Below are 27,516 nucleotides of genomic sequence, written 5' to 3'. Positions count from 1 at the left end.
ATCCAACAAGGTCCTTTCAAATTTAAATTAAGACCTTGTCATTTCCTCTGTCTCAAACCTTTCATGGCTTCAAGTCGCAGTTAGAAAAAAATCCTTTTGCCTTGTTTTAGAAGATTGTGTGATTTGAGTCCCAGCATCAGCTATACAGAACACTTTGTTATTCATCTTGTTATAAAAAGCCAAGAAGATTTCTGCTTTGGATACTCTTTCTTCCTGGGATTTCTTTCAGTACCTCTTTATATTCATTCAGGTCTCTCATGTTATTCTCTGCTTGGATATTTTCCTGGCCAACCTCTCCAGTCTTCTCCATAAATCCAACCCAATTTTTATTCTTTTTTTGGCATTTCAAGCAAAGGCATTCCATTACATTCATGTGTTTATCTTTTTCTCTGCCACTGTAAGTTATTTAAGGATAGAAACTTCTTTTGTTCACTTTTTTAATCCCCAGCACCTAGACTGCCTGATACATAGAATATTTTTTTTGAATTAATAAGTTATTGCAATCCGGGGTGCCTGGGTGGCTCAGTGGGTTAAAGCCTCTGCCTTCAGCTCAGGTCATGGTCCCAGGGTCCTGGGATGGAGCCCCGCATCAGGCTCAGCGGGGAGCCTGCTTCCTCCTCTCTCTCTCTGCCTGCAGCTCTGCCTACTTGTGATCTCTGTCTGTCGAATAAATAAATAAAATCTTTAAAAAAAAATAATAAGTTATTGCAATCCAAGATGAATCATAAGAATGTCTTCCAGTTTTGAAGTTTCAAGAAAGAGAAGGACAAGCTATTTTGTTCATTACAACAGTGTCTTATTAAGACCAATAATGGTTTGGAATGCAAAATACCTAGAAAAATCTACTTCACATATTTAAATGTGATCATACACACAAAGCTGCCACAACAAAATATCACAGAGTAGGTGCCTTAAACAATAGAAAATTATTGAGGCTCCACATCTTGAGATCAAGGTGCTGGAAGGGTTGGTTTCTGCTGAGACCTCTCTCCTTGGCATGTGGATGGCTAATGAATGGTGTCTTTATTTTTCATTTTCTTGTTTAAATTCAGTTAGCCAACATATAGTACATCATTAGTTTCAGGTGTAATGTTCAATAATTCATCAGGTGCATATAATACCCAGTGCTCATCACATCACATGCCCTCCTTAATGTCCAGTCACCCCAGCCCCCACCCACCTTTCCTCCAGCAACCCTTTATTTGTTTCCTATAGTTAAGAGTCTCTCATAGGTTTTCTCCTTCTCTAATGACTTCCCATTCAGTTTTTCCTCCTTTCCCCAATTGTCCTCTGTGACCTTTCTTACACACACACACACACACACACACACACACACTCCCCACATCTTTATCCACTCATCTGTTGATTGATATCTCAGCTCTTTCCCCAGTTTGGCTACTATGGACATGGCCTCAATGAACATTGAACAGCAGGTGCCCCTTTGGATCACTGCATTTGTATCTTTGGGGTTAACAACCTAGTAGAGCAATTGCTGGATTATAGGGTAGCTTTATTTTTAACTTCTTGGGGAACCTCCACACAGTTTTTCAGAGTGGCTGTACCAGTTTGCATTCCCACATGCAGAGTAAGAGGGTTCTCCTTTCTCCGCATCCTTGCCAACATTTGTTGTTTCCTGACTTGTTAATTTTAGCCATTCTGACTGGAGTGGGGTGGTATCATTGTGGTTCATATTTGTATTTCCCGGAGGCTGAGAGATGTAGAACATTTTTTTATGTGTCTGTTGGCCATCTGGATGTCTTCTTTGGAAAAATGTCTGCTCATGTCTTCTGCCCATTTCTTGACTGGATTATTTGTTTTTTTGGGTGTTGAGTTCAATAAGTTATTTATAGATCTCAGATACCAACCCTTTATCTGACAGGTCATTTGCATATCTCTTCTCCCATTTTGTAGGTTGCTTTTTACTTTTGTTGACTGTTTCCTTTGCTGTGAAGAAGCTTTTTGTCTTAAAGTCCCAACAATTCATTTTTGCTTTTGTTTCCCTTGCCTTTAGAGACATATTAGCAAGAAGGTGCTGCAGCCGAGGTCGAAGAGGTTACTACCTCTGTTCTCCTCTAGGATTTTGGTGGATTCCTGTCTCATATTTAGGTCTTACATCCATTTGGAGTTTATCTTTGTGTATGATGTAAGAAACTTGTCCAGTTTCATTCTTCTACATGTGGCTGTCCAATTTTCCCAGCACCATTTATTAAAAAGAGACTGTCCATTTTCCACTGGATATTCTTTCCTGCTTTGTCAAAGATTAGTTGGCCATAGAGTTGAGGGTCCATTTCTGGGCTCTCTGTTCTGTTCCATGATCCATGTGTCTGTTTTTGTGCCAGTACCATACTGTCTTGATGATTACACTTCCTGTGGCTTTACATGCTCTTCCCTCTTTGTGTGTCCTAATCTCTTTTTTAAGGACACTAATCGATTGGATTAGGGCCCATCCCAAAGACATCATTAACATTAATTACCTCTTTACAAAGAGCCTATCTCCAAATACAGTCTTATTTTGAGGTACTGAAGACTAGGACTATAATACATAGATTTTTGGGGAACACAATTTACCTCATAACAGAATGATATTCAATAGCTGTATTATTTGTATTATATCAAGCTCTGTAAGTCTGAGCTACGTATGGCTTAAAGGCCTTCTTATTTAAGTATGTTTTTCCTCAGTCAGCCTGCCATAATTCTGTCGGTAGCAATTTATTCTCTTAAAGCTTTCCTTTCTCTCCTGAGATTTTGCTGAGTACTGCTAAGAAGTCCTGGCAAGGATGAGAGTGGGAGTTATCACAGCTCGCCCTCTTGTTAATTGATAAGCTAGGTTGATTAGTCATTTCCCAAAACCATGAGAATAAGACGCAGGAGACATAGACTTTGAAGAGAAAAAGGTCTATGACAGCATGAGCCCAGGAGTCCTCAGAGGAAAGAGGAATGAACAAAGTGACAGAAAGACAGTTTGTCTGTCAGCCAATTGCTTGGGTTGATGCTAGTTTCACCAAGAGCTACTTCTTCCAACATGTCTACCAGTGATTTTACAACACTGAGACTAAGTCTCGGAAATGATGTGTATGTACCAAATTACTGAATAAAATAAATTCACTGATATTGAATAACAACCAACATATATAAGTAGGCTCTGACTTAAACGACTTCAATCTAACAGTTAACTGAACAGGGAGTTACAGGATTTGAGAACTGTCTGTCCATTTGAAATGGAGCTTCCTAAATCCCACAAAATGATACACTGTGCTCATGCAATTGAATAGTTGACTAAACTATATTTTCTTCTTGATTTTACATACTAACCATTGTTTATCATTAATATTTTAGTTTTCACTTATTCAAGCTAACATTTATTACCAGTAACCTTAATTGATAAAGAAATTCATTCTTTCCAAATCATTTTTAAAGAGGCCATTTAGACAAACTCGGACCAAGTGTTTCTTTTGCTTATTACTGCTATATTTGCAAAACAAAAAACTTTAAACAAGATCCTTCCATAAATAACCCAGAATTCACTAAACTCTGTCAGAGGTGTGCTCCTTTTATATTAAAAGTCATCACTAAGGTTCATAAGTATTCTCAGACTGTAGTTTCCAAGACCAGCTGTGAGGGTTTAAATTGACCTTTCAACATACTGACATTCAAAATTAAGACAATGTCCATCAACTACACTACCCACAGAGCAAAAAAGAGACATGATATCACAGCCACAATCTCCAGATTTGTTAACAGTTATGGCTATGCGTCAGTTTGAATCAGTGAAGGGATACCAGCCTGCTCCATGCAGTTAGCTTTCCCACTGAAGTCATTTGCGGGGAATGGCAGAGATTGTGACTCGACTGCAGAGGATATCCCACTGTACACAGGGCAGTTAAGGCACCTATACTTCAAAAGATGCTTAATGATTAGCAAAAGACAGAGTATGCAGTATGAAAATCAGGGTGCACTTGGATAAACAACACTCTGGTTTTTTATAAAAATGTGTAAGTTCCACTGCCCCATTTCCCAAATGTCTCCATTTCCACACACCTGATTTTCCTAGATTGCGTTCCTCCTCCACAGCGTAGAGACCTCAGCTCATTGTGGATTTTGCATGGAGACCAGTGTTCTACCACCCACGAATACTGATTGCATTCACTGTAGCAAGGGACTGCCTCATGCACCTGTCAAGAAGAGGAAATGAAAAGAAAAAAATTATATGGAACTATCCAAGTTATATAAAAAGAGCCTATCTTTTAGAAATGCTGCTGAACATAGCCCAAGAACTTTACTCTGTCTAAAACAGCCAAATTACACTCCCCAAAAGCAAGATGTATTTGGCTTCTCTGAAATTACTGACTTGCCTAAAGAAACATACAGGGGAAATCAACTAAGACATGATGGTATGCCTTCACGGAGGAGAACAAAAGACAGTCATTTCCTACCACTGAGAAGAGGAATTCTATTACTGTTTCATTTCCTCAAAGGCCTCACACAGCCATCTATTAGATGGTCCAGCTCTCAATTATATGGCATACTGTATTCTCAGATGTACTTTGAGATGTCAATTGAAATAAATATATGTAAAGAAAATTTACTCTTGAATATAAGAGGTCCTTAGAATGCATAAGAAAAGTGGTATTATTTGCACCAGAAATTTCTTTCTATGCCCCCAAATGATCAATGCTAACAGGCAATCATTTAGCCTCCTGGGTATTGTGGCTTCATATGAATTTAGCTATTTGTAGGATGTTTTCAGAGCACAGCTATAACACACACACACACACACACACACACAAGACAAACACTGCTAGACTGTTAGAAGCAGGGCATGATTGATTACTGACTGTAAATATTTACAATTTTATGGTAAAACCAATGATTACAGTAAATGAATTCTTAGGTTACTTCCTATGCACTTGTTGGGGATGATTTTTTTTCACCTGGAATTGTATCCCATTGGGTACTCAATTGAGTTTGCCTCCCTTTTAAAAACTGAATTTAAAATGCATTACTCAATATAGAGCACAGCCCTCTCCCTCAGTAAGAAAATGTTTCATTGCGTGTTACTCTAGATCACAAAGATGACTCTAGTATAGCCTATTGATGAAGACTGATTCAAACTATTACCAAAATAGTTAATTAATGCTTTTCCTTTTAAATAAGAACTTATGCTCGAGTTCTTTTCTCCCACTGCCTTTCTAATTCCAAAAAATTGTAAATGATGACTAGGCAGTGCTATCCAAACCGAACCATTACTTGCGAGTTCCCACTAAATGCGAGGGAAAGCACTATGTAATGGGATAATCAGAAAACAAGATTGGAGCACTGTCAGCATGTTAGATGGAAATCAAATGAGAAAAGGTTATTTGTGACACTACATCTTAGGGATCACAAATAATGTCAGAAACTATTTTTAACTGTGTGGTTCTATATGGCTCTCTCATGTAGAGCACACAAGGAAAAGGAAAAACCACAAAGTGAAAAATATGTGAGGGCAAAATGAAAGGAGATGGGAAAATAGAACTAGAAATGGGTGCAGGAGAGTAAGGAATTAAGTAATAAAAGAAGCACATTTCATGCTGTGAATGCTGCCAAGAATGGAATGAAAGGTTTGGAAGCAGAACCTACATTAGAATAAGGAGGTAATAACTTGTAAGGGAGAAAAGTCTGCCTGACTCCTAGCATGGTAGAGGTAAGAGAAAAATCTACAAAATTGAAAAGACATGACCCCAGTGGAACAGACACCTGGAAAGTGAGCTGATGACAGCTGCGGGTTTACCCAACTCCACTCTACCACAAAAATGAGCACTGAACTGAATTTGTGGGCTCGTTCTATAAACTTTTCAATGTGTATCAGACAATTTAAATAAAGCTCTTTGGCTTTCATATGAGATACATGAAAGTCTGCCAAAGCACTTGGTACAGACAAAGGGTAGATGGAAATATTCATTAAAAAAGTATTTTCCCATGCCTCATGCATAAATTTGAAGGCAGATGGATGGAGTATCCTGAGAGGGACCTATTTTTCTGAAGTTACCCATACTAAACAGAGCTTACATGTCCACCCTACCTCCTACATAAAGCCCAAAGACAGACAGAAAAATGAAAACCTGTGTAGTTGCATGTTGCTCTGATACACACATTTAAATGTCTGGTTGTATATTTGATTTACTATTTTTACTCTTTATGCTATGCAACTTATACCTAAGCAGAGTAGCTAACCTCAGTGAAAAGTTGCTGGAAGATAGGGAGCCTATCTATGTAGGAAGATGTTGACTCACCCTTTTAACTAACGGGTATTTAAAAAAAAAAAAAAAACTCAAAAAAATTCACATGGATTTACTTGATTTTTTTTTCCCCACACATGTATGTTATTTTAATATTGCTCATATTGTTACTTCTAGATGGTAAATCCATACCCTTCCTTCAAAGTCCAAGTAAACCCCAGCACTTCCACAAGGCTTTTCCCATGACCCCTAGTTGACATGTTTTGGTACTACAGTCTCCGTTTAAAGCAGACTTGTAGTCAGATTATAACAACAGGATGCACATGTATTGGGGCTGGAACAGTGCTGGTTGTTAGAACCTCATTGTGTGTTGCTGGAGGAACAGACACATTTAACTCTTGGGTCTTTCCTATTTCTCACACTACTTTAGCTCTTTTTCTCACCTTGGTCTTAATGGCTGCTTTTTACTTTATATAATAAGTCTACTTTTTTACTTTAAATAAAACTGAGAAAATAAGCACAGTTTGTACTTTTCACACCTAAGGATGCTTCTAGTCCTAACCAAAGTCAGACCCAGATAAGCAGCATTTGCTTAGGCGACCACTTAAAAAGACTCTTGAGTCTTAGGCAGGCAGAAACCTAGTTTCCATGATGTCTGTATTTCACAAGACATGGGGAATGGAGGGGCTTCAATAAGTACTGGTTGAATTGAAAAGGGTCCAGGTTACTAAATGACCTTCACACAATCCTCTAGAGAACACAAATTCCAAACAGAACGTGTAAGGGGTATTTTACAAAGCCCAAAGGACAGTAAGAGGGAGCAAAACCAAAAACCTTTTCTTTCCACCATGGGGTTGGATGAAGAATAGCAATCACTACGCCATCAAAAGGTGCTGCTCAATGATTTTGTTATAGGAGAGAAAGGCTTTTCCTTAAGAATTGTGAGAACAGTCTCCTTAGAGTCCTTGTCCATTAGACATGGAATCTTATTGAGAGGATTGAAAACACCCACAAGAGGCAAAAAGTGCAGCAGGCATTCAAGAATAAAAATTAACTACCCAGCTGGCCAATTTCTTCTCCTGTCAGTCCTTTATGTTCTGGCTATTTCATTTTGCTATTTAGTTGGTGCTTATTACAGTTTTATAATGGAAATGTGTTAAAGCAAGGATTTTATCAAGGAATCATATGGAAATGTTCTGAAGGAGAGAAATGAGCCATGGGAAAGTTAAATGAAAATCATTCGTAAATGGCACAAATTAGAAATAAAATAACAGGGTCTAATAGGGCCATAGATGCTAAAAATGCTACTGAAAAATCTAAATCCTCTGAGAGAGGCAACATTTCCTTCTCTTAGTAATGAGTTCTATTTATTACTTCTTCAGTGGGGAATTGTGTTTTCATAATTTTGCTAGTTCCAGAGTCATATCATAAACGCATTCATTGAGTCGGTCTTTTAATATTTATTAAATAAGTCTCTGCTCGTTGTAATTGATCATTTTAATTAAGTACTATTTCCTGATACTCATCTCCAACTATAGCAGACTTCCCTGGCATAAACTTGGAAGCAAGGTCTCTCTAGAGCTCAGCAGATGTTACCACTGCATATCAGAGTCCTAGGGTTCAAGGGCTCAAATAAAGCAAATGAACAGTAACCACAATAAGAACAAAAATAAAGGAAAACTCATAACTTCCAGTTTTCTATACTAAGGCACTTTTCTCCAGTGAATCTGCAGTCAACACCCATGCAGAAATCTTCAGGCTGAAGACTTCCATGCTGTGTACTGCGGTTACTTGGTAGAACTTGACAAAAGCCCATTTAGGACGAGAAATTCCTGCAAATCTGAGCCAGGGCCTATATACCATTGGAAGGTGAGAGGAAATGGTCTTTTGGGAGTGGTGAGATCAATAAAGCACTATGGGTTCCATTCTCCCACAAATGTTTTAAGCTTTTAACATAAGATGTACAAATTTACCTCAGGTCTAGGACTCTCATGTCTTAATTCAAAGACCACCCCCTCACCATCACCACCCCACCCCCACCCCCGCCGCCCAGCCCTTCTCTAGTTGTCTGTTTCCTCTCTTTCCTCCTCCAGGGTTCACACTTCCCCTTCAGAAGGGTCCTCTATACTAAATCCTCCCTCAACCAAATTTTGCCCCTTTTCTCATTCAGTCAGTGCTAAATTATGCACTCTTCCAGTATGAATGTCTATATGTCTGGAAAGTATCACATTTAGGCAAGTAAACTTTTCTTCCATTTGTGTTAATCGCGCATTTATACCAGTCTGTATAAATACAATACATGTGGTGCTAAATTTCAGTCCTCCCGCAACTGTACCCACTGCTTTACCATGGGCCCATCACTGGCCCCTGGTTATCAATGACTCCATATGATGCTGTGTAGAACTTTAGAGCTTGTATAGGACATGTCATGCTTCAGGTCTTAATCATCAGGATCATTTGAGCTACACAAGGTTATAAGAATTCCTATTTCTAGGTGAAAATAAAGAGAATTTGAAGATGCCTAGTCAGTCATTCATGACAGATTCATGACAGAAGAATGATTAAACTCGTGCTCAAATGGAGAAGAATTCTGAATCCCACTCTTCTGATGCAAACAGTGCATGGGTTTTGCCTGTTTAGCTTGTTTACGCACATTGTCATGCTCAGAGAATATCTTTTTAATGAGGAAGATAAGGCTAATATTTATCAATTCCTAAAAAGGGAAGAATAAGAACAAGAACAGAATTTTCATAGATGTCTACAGAGTAGATAATGTCTACTAATATATACACATATTGTATACATTATATATATGTGTGTGTGTGTGTGCACATACACATACACTATTTAAACAACTGCACAAGCAATTCATCCCAAGGCTTCAGGTATGGCATCTTTTAAGAATTTCAAAAAAACTAGGAGGGATCTCAGAAAACCTACTTTCATGTTCAAAGCAAGAGCAGGCCTGAGTCCTTTAGATGGTTGCAATTCCTTGTGTGAATGGGGTGTTAAAAAAAAATCCACAACTGTTTTTAAATTGGTATCTGTGGGAAAACCATTGTGCCCATCATTTGTGCAATGTGTTACTCAACAGGGAGGCATCTGAACTCAGGTATTTTCTGGAAATCTGGAATAAAGCAATCTATACTTGTGAGGCAGGCAACTGTCCGTTCTAGCCTCAATGTTCAAGTCTAAGGCCTTGGCTGTCTTCCTCTTCTAAGACGTTTTTCTCACCCTGGCTTCTCTAGCTACACAGCAAATGAAAAGATTTCCTGAGCATTCCTTGCTCAGGAAATCACCTGCCTGGTCTGTGAGATTCGCCAGTGGTTTTAAATATGCATTATAGGTTTTCTCTTCAGTTTTCACACTAAAAAAATCTCAAAACAAACCTCATAATGCTTCATGAGTCTTATTTGTTAAATCTGGAGACAAGTTGTTGAACTTTAAAGCCAATGGGAAGTTTATTAGAAAAGTCTACATTCCTCATCTTTTAATAGGACAGTAGCTTTCGAGCTGCATATACAGACTCTGATAAGTGTAGTATTGTACTGAGGGACCCATAAATCCATTCCCAAACCAAACCTTGCCTGTAGTCTCAAAGAATAAAATAATCTCAGACATATTGTCACCACTGCTTATCGAATGAATGTAGTCAATACTGTGATTAATGAAGTTTTAATTTGAAATTGCTCATGAGAAAGTTTCTCAATCCAGGCTGGCTAACGATGCAAGATCCTTATAATAAAAATGCAGGGAACTACTGCCTTTACATATAAAAAAGAGAAAAAAATGGACTAACAATGGGCTATGCCTTGAAATCATATTACTGTTTCTATTTTGACAGAAGATATGTTGTACAGAATAGCTTTTTTCTAAAGTGGACGTGGAAGAATATTTCTTACTGAGAAGGTCGTAACTCCAGATTTTTTCCCCTTTCATTTTTTTAATGGGCTAAAGCACTCAACTCCTTACCTTCATCCTGAATACCACTGATGATCTTTAAAGCACAGTGTCCTCAGAATCAAGATGAATAACCTCTCACAGCTAAGCCAGCTCTGTCATTCATGCAGTCCTATTTTCCTCCCCACAGTAGGGGTGGAGGGGGAGATTGGTTTGGGTACAAAGACTGAATAAGTTGGAACCCAAGCCTTGCATATACTTCTTCCCCTTCCCCATGTTTCTTGCCTCCTTCAAGGATATTACACATAGCCTTAACTTTACAGATGGTATTTTATAGTGGGGAGCCACTAAGTTTTCATGTAAAACACCATGTAAAGCTCAGTTATCTGTGCTAATGGAGTTTAGATTATTTGTAATGGCAAACAAATAACAATGTCTCAGTTGTATTGTTGTTGTTGTTTTTTAAAGATTTTATTTATTTATTTGACAGAGATCACAATTAGGCATAGAGGCAGGCAGAGAGAGAGAGGAGGAAGCAGGCTCCCCACTGAGCAGAGAGCCCGATGTGGGGCTCCATCCCAGGACCCTGAGATCATGACCTGAGCCGAAGGCAGGGGCTTAATCCACTGAGCCACCCAGGCGCCCCTTGTTGTTGTTTTTTAATCCATTATACTGTATTTCCCTGGTAGCAGACTTACATTTCTTTCTGTGTGTGATTTAAGTGACTATGAAACCACAGTCTTAAAGTGAATGCATGGTAATGGGTAATGAGTAAGTTTGTCACTTCTTCTGGACAATCAACAACAGTCTTAACAGTCTTAAAGTGAACTGCATGGTAATGGGTAATGAGTAAGTTTGTCACTTCTTCTGGACAATCAACAAAAATGATGATTGCAGAGATCCTATGCAGGGCATGATATTCTACAGTAAAGAACACACACACACATATACACACGGGCACTGACTGGACTCCCTCTGTGCCTGATATGTGGTACAGAATTGAGGGAACACACTGACATAGACCAGTTGGGGTAAGTTGAACTATAAGGCCCACACTCTGTACCTCAGCACTATGTAAACAACCATAAAAGATAGAATGAGAGGGGAAACTCACTCCACAGTTGGACCAACTTTTCCAACACCCTGGGAGACACCACCCACTGCCATGCTGTGCTATGATAAAAAAATTCAGATGGGATTCTGTAGATTAATCATAGTATGCCAGGGACTATGGTCATGGTGGTCCATCAGATTTTCATAGAACAGATTGCAGTTATCAGTCACACTGAAGTGGGGGAGAAAATACCCATGTTAATACCATGGATACTTCCAGAAAACTTTGGAAGAAGTGAACTAACAGCCTTTCAGATAAGAGGTTATGAATGAACCTTGAGGATGTTACGTGAAATAAGCTAATTACAGAAGGACAAATACTATAAAATTCCACTTATATGAGGTATTTCAAAAAGTGTAACTCACTGAAGCAAAGAATAGAATGGTGGTTGTCGGGGCTAAGGGAGAGGGAAATGGGAAAATGTTAAATAATGGTATAAAATTTCAGTTATGCCAGATGAATAAATTCTAGAGATCTGCCTATAACACTGTGCTTATGGAGAATACATTTTAAGTGTATTATACACTTAAAAATTTATTAAGAGGGTAGATCTCATGTTAAGCATTTTTACCACAATAGAAATGTATTAAGAATTTTAAAAAGAATTATGTGTCTCAAAGGGTTAGATTGCACCATGGAAACCTGACTCGAGAAAAAAAGATGTCTACCCTTCCCATATATGGGATACTAGGAGTCTGGTGTAAAGATTAGGTAGATAAATAGATGGATGGATAGACAGATGGAGAGAGAGAGAGAGAAAGTGAGTGAGTAAGTTTGTCACTTATCTGGGTCACAGACTACGACCAGACCACCAGAAATCAGGGGAGAAAAGAAAGCTTTCTTTCTCTGAAGACAAGAGTCTGAAATGGAAACTCCTGCCTTTTGGCAGGTAACAAAAGTTTTACAAGTTAGAGGCATAAAGCAGGGATGAACAGATCTCAGTTGTTAGAAACAAATGTTCTAAGAGTATGTAGATCAGAAAGGTATTTGGTGCTATTTAGGGTTTATCAAAAAAGATAAGGGTGTGGCCTGAAGCTTGCAACTCATTATCTAAGTGTCAAACAGAAGTGAAAGCTTGGGGGAAATTCTTCACTTTCCTTATCAGCCTTTGATGGGACAGAATCCTATACAGCTAGCTCCCACTTGTTCTCAGTAGTTGAGACCATCATGCTGTCCCTACACTCTAGATACAACTGTTTCTTCACTTACTAAATGCAAGGAGCCTGTGAAAACATGCCTAGGAAATCAATAGAACTTGGATGATAAAAATGTAATTGTATAAAGAAGAGGTTTAATCTAAGTTGCACACCCCTTAGGCAGAGAAATCCTACACTTGTGTGGCCAGACCCTCCAATACAAATGCACAAAGAGCCCTAGTTAGGATAATCTAATAGGAACTACTTCGGATGAGAGATTTGCTAATCAGGCAAACAACCCAAAATGTAAATATAATTCTCAAGCTGTACTCAAGGGCCCCAGTACATACAAGATCAAGCCTAGAGACTGCAGCTAGCTGCAGTTACATAAGTAAGTAAATGGGAAAATGTGATTAGATAAAATTTTATTTGTAGACAATAGGAGCCAGTAAAATCTGAGATTTATATCAAGAGAAAAATTCCAAGTAAAGTTTGGGGTACATTAGTCACCTCAAATGGGAGGGAGATGAAAGCGCAGGAGAGCTCTGAGCAAAGCAAAAATGGCAGCCTCCCAGTAGGAGGCTACAGTTTGGGAATAATGATCTTCTTAACTTGCTATTTCCACAAAGCTTCCAACAGAATGAGGAAGAAGAGACACCGGGATTTGGAAGTGAAAATGAAAGAGACAACCCAAACATCAGTGTGCTACTTTTTCAAGTCATTTAAGATTAGTGTATTCTAGAACATAGGAACACATGAAAGATTTTTCTTTTTCACTAAGAGAATTGTGAAGAAAAAGAAGAAAAAGACAAGGCATCAGTTTCCCAAGAGCCCTAAATTCCAGGGAGTACTGCTAATGAGCAGAACAGCAGAAACTCTTGGGTATTTGCCCAGAAAACTTTTCATGACATATTTACCATCTTATTTTGTCTTAAGTTGGCTTAGTTGGGATAAATCTGATGCCGTATATGACCTGAAAAGCAATCTGATCTTTGGAAGGTTTGCTCAGAACTTACCAGTACTCACAGTAGGCAAGCACAAAACTGGCTTCTAGCACATGAATTAAAGGAAAGCCTCATAATTGGTGTTGCACATGCACTGAGGGCTCTAGGCTCATCAGGCTGTAGTCTTTTAATCATTACCACAAGTAAACCTTACCTACTCTGAAATGCATGGGGAGTTCTCACATAGCACTATTTCAAAGTCAATCAGGAAGTCAGAGAGAACAAAAGGGGCCATCAAAAATTTAAATAAAAAAAAGAAAAGGGTGGCCATTTTTCAGTTCAGTAAAACCAATTTAAACCAGAAGGAACAACATAAGAAATGCTGACTGAAAACTCCATTCCCAACTTGGCTAATTTCTAAATGATCCGATTGTAACAGGCAGAGGAGAGGAGGAGATCCGTGTATCTTTTCATCCAACAAAAAAAGAGACAATTATTAATTCCCTATAGGTTGGAGCCAGAGAAATAATTATAAAATGCCCCTAAAGAGACTTTTTGCACAGAGGTTATGTGTTATACACATACACAGAGCCATCTTTTTCTTCTGTACAGAACTGTGTAAAGCAGTAGTTCTCAGACTGCATTGGGCTCTCACAGTTTTCCCTGTTAAAATCCAAGGCCAGGCACAGCAAAAAATGGCTTTTTAAAATATGAACTCTCGGTGTGAGTCCTCCCATAAGAAACTGATGTGTCGGGGACACAGTTAAAGTGAAACACAGAGCCACACGTGATGTTTATAACCCAGGATAGCACAGCCTGACCTTTGCAGAACTGAGAGGCAAGATTGATTGGATAATGGAATCCCTGCCATTCACTTACATGGTGATAAATTGGGATCCTGGCTCCGATTCCCACCCCAGTTTCATCAGTCGGAGGCTCTTATTAGGGACTAATTGGAAGCTGCTGCTTTATGGAATAAAGAGTATCTTGTTGCAAACATTCTTCCTTTGAGGCAGACAGTGAGGAAGAGACAAGGACGAAGGCAGACCTTTCTGGTTCTTCACGAAATAAAAACAGAAGATGAGAGCTGCAGGAAAATGATCATTTAAGGCAGACCTTACCTGGCCTCCATTTTAGTAAATTTTATTTTGACCAAAGGGAAGGCAGCTGATGTTACGCAGGAGTCAGGTGTAACAAGAACAAGTATTACTATATACAACACAAACAACCCACCTATTCCTGGGTACGTACAATATACTGGTTACTTGAAAAATCTGACAGTGAAGGTCTTAAAATGTGCTACAGAATGATCAGTTAACCCATTTACATAAAGCGGACATGTTCTTACAAAGCTGGCCTGAATTAAAAGTTAAGACATAAATAAACCTGTATGTATGCAACCAATGGCAGCCTTTCTGGGATCTAAAGTTATTTTGTGTCCCTGGTTCATACTTTGTGCTTAATAGATGTATATTAGCATAAATATGAATGAGTGCAGAAATATTTCTCTGAGCTTGCTTCTTGAAGAACATATACCTAGATGAAACCACGAAGCTAAAAGTCTTGCCCTCATAATAAATTTTACTGGAATTTTAAAATTATGTACTAATAATTCAAATCTAACTGCTTGTAATTGTACTCTAGTCCCAAGATTTGGAAGTAGATATTCAAGTGAATTCAGAGCCTTACATTTTTTACGTTTATGTGATTTCAAAATTCTCCCATTTCTAAGTTCTTGATCTCTGAATATAGATCTAGTAATTGCAGTGTGTTCCCCATTTCCCCATTCCAATGATGGATGCCTTGAATTAAGAAACATACAAGCTTCTAAAAGGATTGACTTTGTTTTCCCTTAAAGGTAGGTAGTATTCAAGATGGTCAGCTCTCACCATCCTTGGCTAACGGCAGATTCTGCTGGCATAAGCCAGGCTCATAGTGACTACTTGATCCCTCAGAAGGTAGAGGTGATTCCCTGCACATCTCTTGCATTGCACATAGCACCTTTCAAGTGCAGGGCCCTTGACAGAGTCATAATAAATTCCTGTTGAACTAAACTACAGGAAGTATAGGATTTATTGTTCTAAATCTGAGCTGGCATCTCACTTGTGGAATGGGGTCTTGTTAAAATGTTCTTCCTTAGCAGGAATCACCCAGCTTTGGATGGATAAAACAGCACCTGTAGAGCAATCTAGGAGATGGGCAGCATCAAGTACTTTACTTGTACTGGATTCCAATTATCCATTGTTAGATTCTTTGGTGGGATCCTATTAAATTAATAATGGGGTCCTCTTTGGGGGTGGCTTCATTTCACTCATGAAGTGATCCTTTACACTATGTGAAAAATTATCTGTGGTCTAGTGATTAGAAAAGGAAGCTGTGAGAAAGGGGGTTTGTATCAGGTTCTGCCACTGATTTCCTTAAGGGACTCTTGGGGTCTAACTTTTTTTTCCCCATCTCCTGACTTTAATACTTACTTTCAAGAAAAGAACAATAATGCATTAGGCATTAGGGAAATTCAAATCAAAACCACATTGAGATACCACCTTACACCAGTTAGAATGGCCAAAATTAACAAGACAGGAAACAACATATATTGGAGAGGATGTGGAGAAAGGGGAACCCTCTTATAATGTTGGTGGGAATGCAAGTTGGTGCAGCCACTTTGGAAAACAGTGTGGAGATTCCTTAAGAAATTAAGTGGAGCTTCCCTATGACCCTGCAATTGCAATCCTAGGTATTTACCCCAAAGATACAGATGTAATGAAAAGAAGGGCCATCTGTACCCCAATGTTCATAGCAGCAATGGCCACAGTCGCCAAACTGTGGAAGGAACCAAGATGCCCTTCAACAGACAAATGGATAAAGAAGTTATGATCCATATATACAATGGAGTATTATGCCTCCATCAGAAAGGGTGAATACCCAACTTTTCTATCAACATGGACGGGACTGGAAGAGATTATGCTGAGTGAAATAAGTCAAGCAGAGAGTCAATTATCATATGGTTTCACTTATTTGTAGAACAATAAGGAATAACATGGAGGACATTGGGAGAAGGAAAGGAAAAGTGAATTTGGGGAAATCAAAGGGGGAGATGAACCATGAAAGACTGTGGACTCTGAGAAACAGAGGGTTTTAGAGGGGAGAGGGGTGGGAGGTTGGGTGGGCCTGGTGGTAGGTATTAAGGAGGGCAGGTATTGCAGGGAACACAGGGCATGGAGCACAAACAATGAATTTTGGAACACTGAAAAGACAAATTAAAAAAAAATCAATAAGGATACATGAGCTTTAAAAAGTTTGAGAGCTCACTGTAATAAGTAACATCTGTTTTGAGGAAGATAAGCATTGAAACATGGAAGTGAAGGCATTCTGAAGCTGAAAGTAAGCTGTATGATCATCTAGTGCAACTGCCCTACTTTCTTCATCAAAAACACACCTGCATTTCCATGTAGATTAACCTAATAAACTTTGAATAGTTTCTAACATTCTAGGTTTCTAACAAGCTCAAAACCTGAGAGAGATGACAGAATGAAAGAGACAAATGCCTTCAAGTTTTATGCTTTCTCATCCTCCACCGCACCTAATACATTGCGGAGTAAAAGATGTCCAATCAGTGACAGCTCAGCGAGCAAAACAACTTCAGTCACTCCAAAAATAGCACTATTATTTCTGATAAAGATACAAGGGATATTTACTATTCCACAATCACATCAATTTTTGACATTTCTTTTGAGCATGAAATGATTCCTACTAAAAAAGGTAAAATCTTTTTACAGCTGAGACATATCAAGTGCCCTACATTGCAAGACTTAATTAAAAACTATTAACAATTTAGTGATCACTTACAAGGTAAGTGTATAAGGCATTGATGAGGATTAGAATGAAGACAGAGTGAATATCATGGGAACTATTCTTCAGTAAAGATGTGTGTTATCTGGTAACAGCAGTTACAGATTGTTTAACAGTTGAAAGTACATGTCTTGTGCTTACTCATTCACTCATGCATTAATTCAGATATTACCGATGTTGTACTACGTAAGACTGACCCAGAACCCCCTTAGACGTTAGATAAATAAAGTGGCACAAATCCTTTTCTTTTGCATGTTGGGAAACTCTGGCCCATGGGCCAAATACGGCCTTCTACTTTTTTTTAAATGAGATACAATTTACATATTCTAAAATTCTTTTAAAGTGTACAATTCAGTTTTTAAAAATACATATGTAAAGTTGTGAAATCATCACTACTACTTCTGATTCCATAATATTTTCATCACCCTGAAAAGATACATTAAACTCACATTAGCCATTACTACCCATTCTCTCCTTCCCCCTACCCCAGCAACCGACCATTAGTCTTTTTTTTTTTTCCTTTTGTGTATTCTGGACACTTTATATAAATGAAGTCATACAATAGGTGGCCTTTTGTGTCTGGTTACTTACTTACACTTAGCATAATATTTTCAAAGTTTATCCATGTAGCATGAATAAGTATTTCATTATTGTTTATGGACACCATGCAATGAACATTTGTGTACTAGTGTTTGCACTGGATATATGTTATCAATTCTCTTGGCTGTCCACCTCAGAGTAGAATTGCTGGGTCAGGTGGAAACTGGGTATGCTTCTCTGTTAATTGCCAAAGAGTTTCCCAAAATGGCTGCAACATTTACATTTCCACTAGGAATATACAAGGATTAGGATTACTCTACCTTCAACATTTATTAATGTCTTTCTGATTTTGATTATAGACATCTTAGTGGCTGTGAAGTGATACCTCATTGTGGTTTTGATTTGTATTCCCTAATGACTAGTGATGTTTAGCATCAGAGCATCTTATTATTTTTTATACTGTGATTATAGATAGTTTCTTTCAAGAACACTATGGAGCTGGGATTGTAAGCATTCATGTAACACAATTTAAAATGTAGCAAGCCTTTCTGTTCTGAGATTCAGCCATTTTTCTTGAATACATTCATAAGATATATGAATGCTTATTGGCCATTCATATATCTTATTTGGAGAAATTTCTAGTATGGGTCTGTACTCATTGATTAGTCTTCTTATCGTTGAGTTGTAAGATTTCTTTATTATTTCTTGGATACTAAATCATCGTCTGATAGATGATTCACAAATACGTTGTCTTATTCTGTAGTTTGTCTTTGCACTTTTTGATGCTGTACCTTCAATTACAAAAGCTGTTGGCCTGGATGAAATCCCATTTACCAGTTCTTCCCTGTCATAACTTGAGCTTCAGGTATCCATTGTCTAATCCAAGGTCACGGAGATTTATACTGAAGTTTTAAGAGTGGAATAGTTTTAGCCCTACATTTTGGTCTTTGGTCTGTTTTTAATTAATTTCTCTGTGTATAAAAAACACTTTCTTTTCTATTTGCATAGCTATTTTTTTGTTGTTGTTGAAAAATGAGACATTGGGACGCCTGGGTGGCTCAGTTGGTTAAGCAGCTGCCTTCGGCTCAGGTCATGATCCCAGCGTCCTGGGATCGAGTCCCACATCGGGCTCCTTGCTCCGCAGGGAGCCTGCTTCTCCCTCTGACTCTGCCTTCCACTCTGTCTGCCTGTGCTAGCTCTCACTCTCTCTCTCTCTTACAAATAAATAAATAAAATCTTTAAAAAAAAAAAAAAGAAAAATGAGACATTTAGAATAATAAAACGTGGCAACTCTGGAGACCAGCTTCTTCCTTCTCTCTCCAGTATTTGTTATTGTTGTTGCTAAGGTTGTTTATTTGTTGACTTTTTTTGAACTACTTCTATGAAGTCTGTGTTTGTTATGCCTAATGATGTCTCTGTCTAATGATCTGACACAGATTCCCTTTAACACCTGGCACTAAAGTCCCCAGTCTTTGCCAAGGGCCTCTATGTGTGCTGGGGCACACTTTTAACCATTCAGCCAGGCAGTTTACAACTCTGTCCTTGTGTTCATTTTGTGCTTGCATAAAGCCCGAAGGTTAGCCCAAGGTAAGAGAGGCTTGTTAGGGCTTTCCTAAGTATGTGCACAGTTATCTGCAGGTCCATGATCTTGAAACTCCCAGCAATATGTCAGAGTTTTCCCAAACTCTTTTGGATATCTTATTCCCTAGCTTTTCCTTTTAAGCTTTCTGTTAGTCTATTGTTTGCCCTAACTATTAGCTACAAGTTAAACAATTAACCTCTGTTTGTTTTGGAGTAATGTCCCCAAGTTCTTCACTCTGGGATGGTTCTGAGTCAGGTCAAAGTCAGCCTTGTGAGTGGCTTCTTCCACAGCCATCAAGCTCTGCAGCTTCCAGAGCTCCAACTCTGTTTAGCCTTCTCCAGTGGCTGCCAGACGACTTATTATTTTTCATACTGTGATTATAGATAGTTTCTTTCAAGAACACTATGGAGCTGGGATTGTAAGCATTCATGTAACACAATTTAAAATGTAGCAAGCCTTTCTGTTCTGAGATTCAGCCATTTTTCTTGAATAAATTTTTCCCAGCTTTTGATTAATTTACAGAGTCCTGAGAAATGTTATTTGGGCAATTTTTGCCAGTTTTCTTGTTGCTTTTATGCAGGAAAGGATTTTGGGAGAACCGTTCTCTACTATTCTCACTGACATTGCCTATTTCTTTAAATTTACTGAGTCACAGACATGCTCATTCATGTATGTCTTATCTACGACTGATTTTGTGCTCCTGTGGTAGGGCTGAGGAGCTGGGACCGAGATCCTAATGCTTGCAAAGTTTATATTTGCTTACCCTTTCTCTACATCTCAGCCCATTCTACCACATATTCTCCATGTTATAATCTATATGAACCTTCTAAATCTTCTAGTTTTTATATTGTAATTTTATAAACAAATTTTAGGGGAAATTTTCAAATGAGTGTTTTTGTTTCAAAGTTAAATAAAAATGAAATATACCAATCAATAAATGAAGGATTGATTATTCAGAAAGAAATACGTTGTGAACTAGGAGAAGGATATACACCACCTTCAACCTATAAAAACGAAATGACTTTATGTCAACAAAATGAAACATCTGGGGTCACTGAGCTTTAAAATAATATCCCAAGTTGCATGTACCATATAGCATGGCATAGAGCCCTGTTAGCAAAAAGTCATCCTTTTTACTTAGAGAAAAAGTTTCCATAGGACTCTAAGTACTTATCTGGACAGATCATTTTAAAACAATCTTAGAGTTAAATAGGAGAATGTGAAATGAATCTTTAATTTTAGCAAATGTATCTTCTTCATAAATTGTTTATATATGCCCAAAGCATACAGTGGGAGACAGCACTATCAATATTATGCCATAATTTTATATACCATATGACCAGAAAATCACAACTTGGCCATGCAGATGATGCTTAGACATAACAGTAGGTATTATGTTATAATAGTCTTCGGACTTGAAATTCCACTATCTAGCCCCAATTAACAGGTTGAGTGGGTCTGGAGTTGTACATTCTGTACCCTCCCCCAGTGTACAGGATCCAAATTACCTAGCCATTTTACTTTTCAGTGACAGTCCTCGTAAAACTTGGCACAGGAAAAAAAATAAATCTAGATTCTTCCATACTGACAAACTCACTTTAGGTGTAATTAGCTCCTGGCCTCTAATGCATCACACATAGCACTCTAGTCTACTATACAGTTAGCCGCTGAAAAATTTACTGATGTTTTTATTATGTGACCAACAGTATTTCGAACAAAACTGGGGTGGGCAGAAATAGCAATGTGGACTTATTATAACTTAAGGGAACTTAAGATTTATAAGGGATACTGATGTAAACTTGAAAAAAAGTTTAATTCCTTTAAAAAACAAGAGGAGAAATTGAAAGAGAGAAAACTATTGATACACTGAATGCTATTTGCTAAAAATTTGGTGACCCTAAAATCAGCATCTCAGTAGGAAGCTGTGTATAGAATTCTCAATGCTAAGTTTTGAGATAGATCATGCACAATGCCATATACTTTACTCTGAAAGTACAGAGCAGATTTAATATCAGAAACCTTTCCAGAGCCTGATATATTCTGCTGATTCTAAAATCTTGAGAGTGTCATTTTCTTCAATTCATAAAATAAACCACACATGACAAATTTAAGCAGATATAAATCAATTTTCTGGATTTCTGAAATAGTCATTTTGTTGATGTAAAGGTGTACATTTAAGAGCAACATATAGGCAATGGACTCTCCCCTGGTAAGATTTTTTTTCTTCCATGTGTGAATAATGTTTTGATCGGGATTTACAAAGAGAAAAAAAGCTGATTCGTGAAGGAAAACATCAAAGCTTCTTTTCACTAAATGAAAACAGTAAAGATCAAAACAGATTGCAACACCAACCTGAGCCTTTGTAGAAGTCCATGTTGGCAATGCATGATAAGCAAAAGGGAAAGAAAATTATATATGCATTAGTTGAGCTGCTATTATAATGCAAAAATGAAAAAAAATAGAAATCCTTTTCCCGGGTTATTCAAAATTAATGGCTTACATTTCAGCTAGAATTTGAATGTTTCCCTCCCAATTTTCAAGCAAAATGCCTCCTCTTAGTAAATATGAGTCATGTCTGTGTAGGATAAAAACACATGGATCTGAGAAAGTTGAACAGATTTTTCCCAGCTGTCCTCTGGCTATGATAGCTGAGTCCTATGACCAAGGTTTAAGGAAATACACGAAAGCTCTGAAGTTTAACTCAAACGCCCTTAGTATCCCAGTTACATACAGCTCATCAATCACGGCAGAAAAAAAAATTATTTTTGAAAGATAAAAGCAACATATAGACCAGACTCTTAGAATGCGGTTTCCATGACACTTGTTCCAACTGCCTTCTCTTTCCCCACCATGTATCTTTACTCCTTAATCTTTCCATAATTTTAATTTTGAACTTAAGTGCTACTTAATTACTGACATTTCTACAACTAGACATAAAACTGTATGCTCCCTAAGAGAAGGGTCATTATCATTTTTTTTTATTGTTGCCCATCATTGTATTCTCAATGCTTATCCAATGCCTGGCATCGAGGAGATAGTAAAAAATGTTTGTAGAGAGATCAATGAATGTAGTCCCAAGGCAATGTAAATTACAAATCTTATGATATGTCTGAAAAATTATAACCTAACTCTAAAATCAATTTTCAATTTGAATTCAAGTTTTACTCTTTTATGTAATAGATCAGAAATCTTAACTTATGCAATAACAGTTGCAAAGGAACTAAGTTGGGTAGGCCAATTAAACATCCATATACCTGGTATCTTGCAGATTCTAGTCACATTTGAATCAGTCCTTCATCATCACAATCTATAAATAATGGTTGTTTACAACCAAAAATTACTTTACAAACTTAGCAGGTGGCTAGACTAACTATTGCTATTTCAAAAGCCACTATTAAAATGAATTTGCTGGTTATAGATTATACAGGTTAGTCAAAAGAAGAATATCTTTGGCTTTAGATAGAAGTATAAAAACATTACAAGTAGTTAATGATAAGAAACTTAGAAAAATTCCTGATACTAGAGAAATGTCTGTTTTGTGATATTGACTAGATATAATTAACTCAGAGTTAGGTGAACAATGAAAAATGTTCACACAATTATTTTATTGCATATTAGTTTCACATCTATGGAAGTGGTTCATTTTCTTCAATAGTTAATAGTAAGTATTTTAATATTTAAATTAATATCACCACCAGATCTTGATGACTGCTGCTCATGGGTTGGAACTGAGATGAAAGAATAGAGAGCTTTGGGTGTATTGCTTATTTATTTATTTATTTATTTCCTGGAAGATGTTGATTTATTTGCTTTTCTCTCTTCTTCTGGTGTAACAAACTCCACAGTTCAAGGCCTTTGTGGATTTTGTCCACCTGCATACCCTAAGTACCCAGCATGGGGTCTGCCACTTGGGAGGGAGACAAACCATAAGTGACTCTTAATCTCACAAAACAAACTGAGGGTTGTATTGCTTATTTTATTCCTCTGATGGCGTCAACACCTTCAGTTTTTTGACCTGTCCAGAACTCAGAGTTATTGTATGGTTCTATGAATACAGCTCCATAGTTCAAGGTTTGCTAAAACTATTCAGTTGCAGTTAATTGTACTTCCATAGAAAATATGTATAAATATGTAGAAATAACAAGTACATTATTAACATTAAGGGCCAAGAAGTCTCTCAATGACTAATAATGGGTAATCTCTTTAATATAGTTTGTTAAATTTCTAAAGGGCAACAAACAGTAAACAAAATTACCCCCATGTTATTCCTAGGATATCTAAGGAAGTTTTCCAAAGCATTAATAACTGTATCAGATCTGGGAATGTGACTGTACTTGATGAATTTAGTTATTTTCCAGAAATTATATATATTATCTTTTCTTTTTCTGTCTTTTTAAAAAATCTTGGTACCATAATGATTTAATCTGTGGTTAAAATATATAATTTTAGGACAAGATTAATTCTCTCTTTTTAATGCTTAAAATTCTTTGAGATATTTCAACCACTCTATCTCTATATGCAGTATATATTTCCTTAGCTTTAGTCAAATTGTTTTTGGCTCTTTCTACTTTAAAATACCACTATTGGGTAAACTGTAATGTGTCTAAACAGAAACTGCTTACCTTTCCTTCTGGACCAAATCCATTTTCACACATCTAAGTACTACTCTGTCTTTAAAGCTCAGTTCAGTTCAGGTCTTACTTTCTCCTCCTCTAAATTTCCCAAAATCTGTGCTTCCACAGTCCCCTGAATTCCTGAGGCTCAAATAGAAATGCCCACAGATTTGGAAAGATATATATTCTATATATTTGGAAATATATATATTCTAAATATATACACATTTTATGCTCCTAGATAGAGTCTGAGTATGTTTTAAGACCAGGATCTATAGCACATACATCAGGCAAGTTCAAACCAATTCACCTGACTACTGAAAACACTGCAGCAGCTACCATTGCACTGAGAACCATACCTGTGGTTCTCTTACTCATGATCCACTGAGCCATAAGTGACCCCATCCTGCCTATTTCTCTAACTTTATCTCCAGGTCTGTCCCTGTAGCTCATTCCACTCCAGCCACACAGCCCTTCATGCTGTTCCTCATACAAGAAAGTGAAAGCCTGCATCTGACTTTATGTCCCTCCCAGTATCCTTTCCACTGTGACATTCTGCCATGCTCCCCTTCGCACATCATTCCTGACTATGCTCTCATGTCACTATCTCAAAAAACCTTCCCTGATTGTTCTATCCCTTTACTCTTGTTTATTTCTTCACACTACCCATCATTACCTGCAGTTATTTATTTATATGCTTATTTGCAATCTATTTCCATCAATTGAATTTAAGTTTCATTAGAGCAGAGCTTTTGGCTGTTTTGTCCTTAGCTGTATTCTAAGCCTATAGCAATAGGAGGTACTACCTAATTTTTTTATTTCATGAATAATTACCTCTTTATACATTAGGCACCTCGTATAGTGTCTTAAGCATGGACTAGAGGGTTGGTAATTAAAGAATAAGAAAGCTTGGTAAAAAAGATACTTTGTAGAAATGTTGTGTGGGTCAATGTGGTCAGTAAACTTAAATAGGGACAGGTGTTAGAATTTTACCTTCATGTAATCTGATTTATTTATTACCTTAAATTACATATCAATGACAGTTAATACACATGGTAGTTAAGACAGTTAGGGAACAGGAACATCTTTCCTTTTTATTTGCTCTGCATTTCCATAAATAATAAATTTCACCCAGATGTATTAATATAAGTGGAGAAAAGCTATATAGACATGTAAATAATGAACACTGATGGAAATGTGAATTTGAAATATGAACCAGAAGTAAAAATGAACTGATTCGTTATCACAGTTTATATATTAAGTATTTTCCATAGTGTTACCTGTATTTACTTTTTATAAACCCAAGCACCATAAAATTAAGTACAATGCTAAAAATATCTGAAATCTACCTTAGAAAAAGCTAGAGAAGAACAGAGATTTTAATGAATAGATAGTTAAGGAGGAGTTCAATAGATAAAACTAATCTTCTATTCTAGGAGGATATATGAATTGAACGTTTTTTTCTTATGAAATATTAAAATTAAACTAAGATATGCCAGGATAGTCATTCTCACATTTTAATATGGAATCACATTAAAGGATATGCTATTATATGGCTTTTATATTAAAGTTATCTGTTGTGATCATAAGCAATGAGATTTTTCACTTAATGGAGAACCTCACAGAGAGATGCTAGGGACATATTTATTACTCACAGATCTTTATGTATGTTTCTGCATACCTTAAAGTTTTGGGGAAAAAGAAAGCTATTGTTATGTATATTTTTAATATGAGGTGCACAAAACTTCCCCATAAGCTACATATTTTGTATTTAGTGCATGGGGGTATAAATGAATTAGATATTATATACATTTTATAATTAAAAAAAGAGCAAGTTGTGATGCAGACATAACTCAAAGATGCTTCCTCTTTCCTTTATTATTATTTTTTGCTTCCTCTTTCTTAGGGTACATGTATTTTGATCTTATCTCAAAAACCAAATGAGAAAAAAAAATGCATTCCCTAGGAATCTCACCAATGATATTTTTCAATGAGTACAACTTTTAGTTGGTTGTAAAATGGTATTCTATGATCATGATGACATAAAAAGGATTGCTACGCACGATTTAATAGTTACCACTGACTTTTAAAAATAGATGAATGCTGTTAGAAGCCGGTTATCATTAATCCTCTGAAATCCTCCAAAAATAGGTAAGAAGGGAGAAAAAGAAATGACTTTTTATTGGATGGTACAGAAATCAGAAACTAAAAATAGAAGAATAAACTTGGATCAAAGGAAAAGGGGAAATAGAAGGATTAGGAAAATAATCGATGTTTCAAAATTCAGAATCAGAACAAAACAAACTCCTGCTAACACTATTAATTGTGCAGTTATGCCTGTGTGTGTGTCTGTGTAGCATGTTGGGTGCCTGTGGTAGGTGTGCATGAGTAGTGTTACTTAGTATATATTTTGAGGACATTTGAATAGGCAAGAGTGACATTAGAGAGAGAATGCTCTTAAGAATGGAGTTGCTAAATCAAGTGTTTAGTCAAAGTTTTCATTGTGCTTCCATCTAATAAGAGAATTCATCAGGCAAATTGCTGGTTTTGAGAGTCCTTTAATCAGATGGAACTGTGAAATCTCAGTAACCTAAAAAGCCCAGTGGCAGTCCAGGCTAAGGGAGTGCATACTATGACTACATTAAGACAAATACAATCATCTATCTGGGGATTCATTACTTTCTTCGTTTTCAGAAAGCTCTTCACATAACATTTATAATACACTGCTTTGCACAGCACTGGACTAGATCACTAAACAAAGCCATTTGGAATGGAAGATCTAAAATAAAGAAGCCAAACCATGAACCAATAATGACAGCTAACTAGTATGCCAACTGCTTTAACTTTTTGCTGCATAACAGAAAAGCAAGATTTGTTTCTTTCCAGTAGGCATGCTGAGATAGAGTGATGAAATTAAGTCAGGCGAAGGTAAATCTGAAAGTTGTAAAATAAAATGATAAAGTTATTTTTCATGGGAAGACACAGAGGAGAGATAGACTTAATTAGTGTAGGAATAACAGGCTTTACTTTGTTTTCTTATTTCTGTGGGACAAATTTATAGACAGTATGTTATGAAGAATTCCAACATTCCTAATACTAGAGGAATGAGTTAGTAATAATGCATTCTGAAGAAGTTAAATTAACAATAAGGAGTCAATTACACTCAAAATAGATATATTTTGTCTTCTCCATCTACTAGGCTATCCTGTTAAGAAATACATTACTTCATTATGCATGTATCATTATATATTTATATACAAATAATGTTACATATAACTTGTATTACATAAGACATAGATATGTATATGTATGCCTACAGCTACAAGTATATAGACATATGCCTACAGCTACAAGTATATAGGCATACGGGTGTATGTATTTATAGAGATACACCTATATCTATATACCTATAGTAGGTATCTATATCATACATCTATGTATCTATTTTATCTGAGCAAATAATACATGGTCAAATACTTGCCCATTTTCCTGAACCACATATTTTAAGATGTTTCAACTCAAGTTTTAAAAAATATTTTTTTAAATTTATTTTTTATTTACTTTTGGCATAACAGTATTATTTTTTCACTACACCCAGTGCTCCATGCAATCTGTGCCCT

At 36.9% G+C, this 27,516-nt stretch overlaps 1 protein-coding gene across 1 annotated transcript in view; it reads right to left on the bottom strand.

Annotated features, from left to right (window-relative positions):
- THSD7B (thrombospondin type 1 domain containing 7B) overlaps positions 1 to 27,516 on the bottom strand; it is a 730,694-nt gene that overhangs the window by 93,891 nt on the left and 609,287 nt on the right. Inside the window, exon 15 of the mRNA XM_004774248.3 lies at positions 4,039 to 4,172. Coding sequence (XP_004774305.2) covers positions 4,039 to 4,172 — 134 coding nt within the window. The remainder of the gene's footprint in view (positions 1 to 4,038; positions 4,173 to 27,516) is intronic.

Source organism: Mustela putorius, unplaced genomic scaffold (assembly GCF_011764305.1).
Source record: "Mustela putorius furo isolate JIRA1106 unplaced genomic scaffold, ASM1176430v1.1 tig00003867_pilon_pilon_pilon, whole genome shotgun sequence".
NCBI classification, from domain to species: domain Eukaryota; kingdom Metazoa; phylum Chordata; class Mammalia; order Carnivora; family Mustelidae; genus Mustela; species Mustela putorius.
Note: the sequence above shows the minus strand (reverse complement) of the source record. Positions and strands in the feature narration are given on the sequence as shown.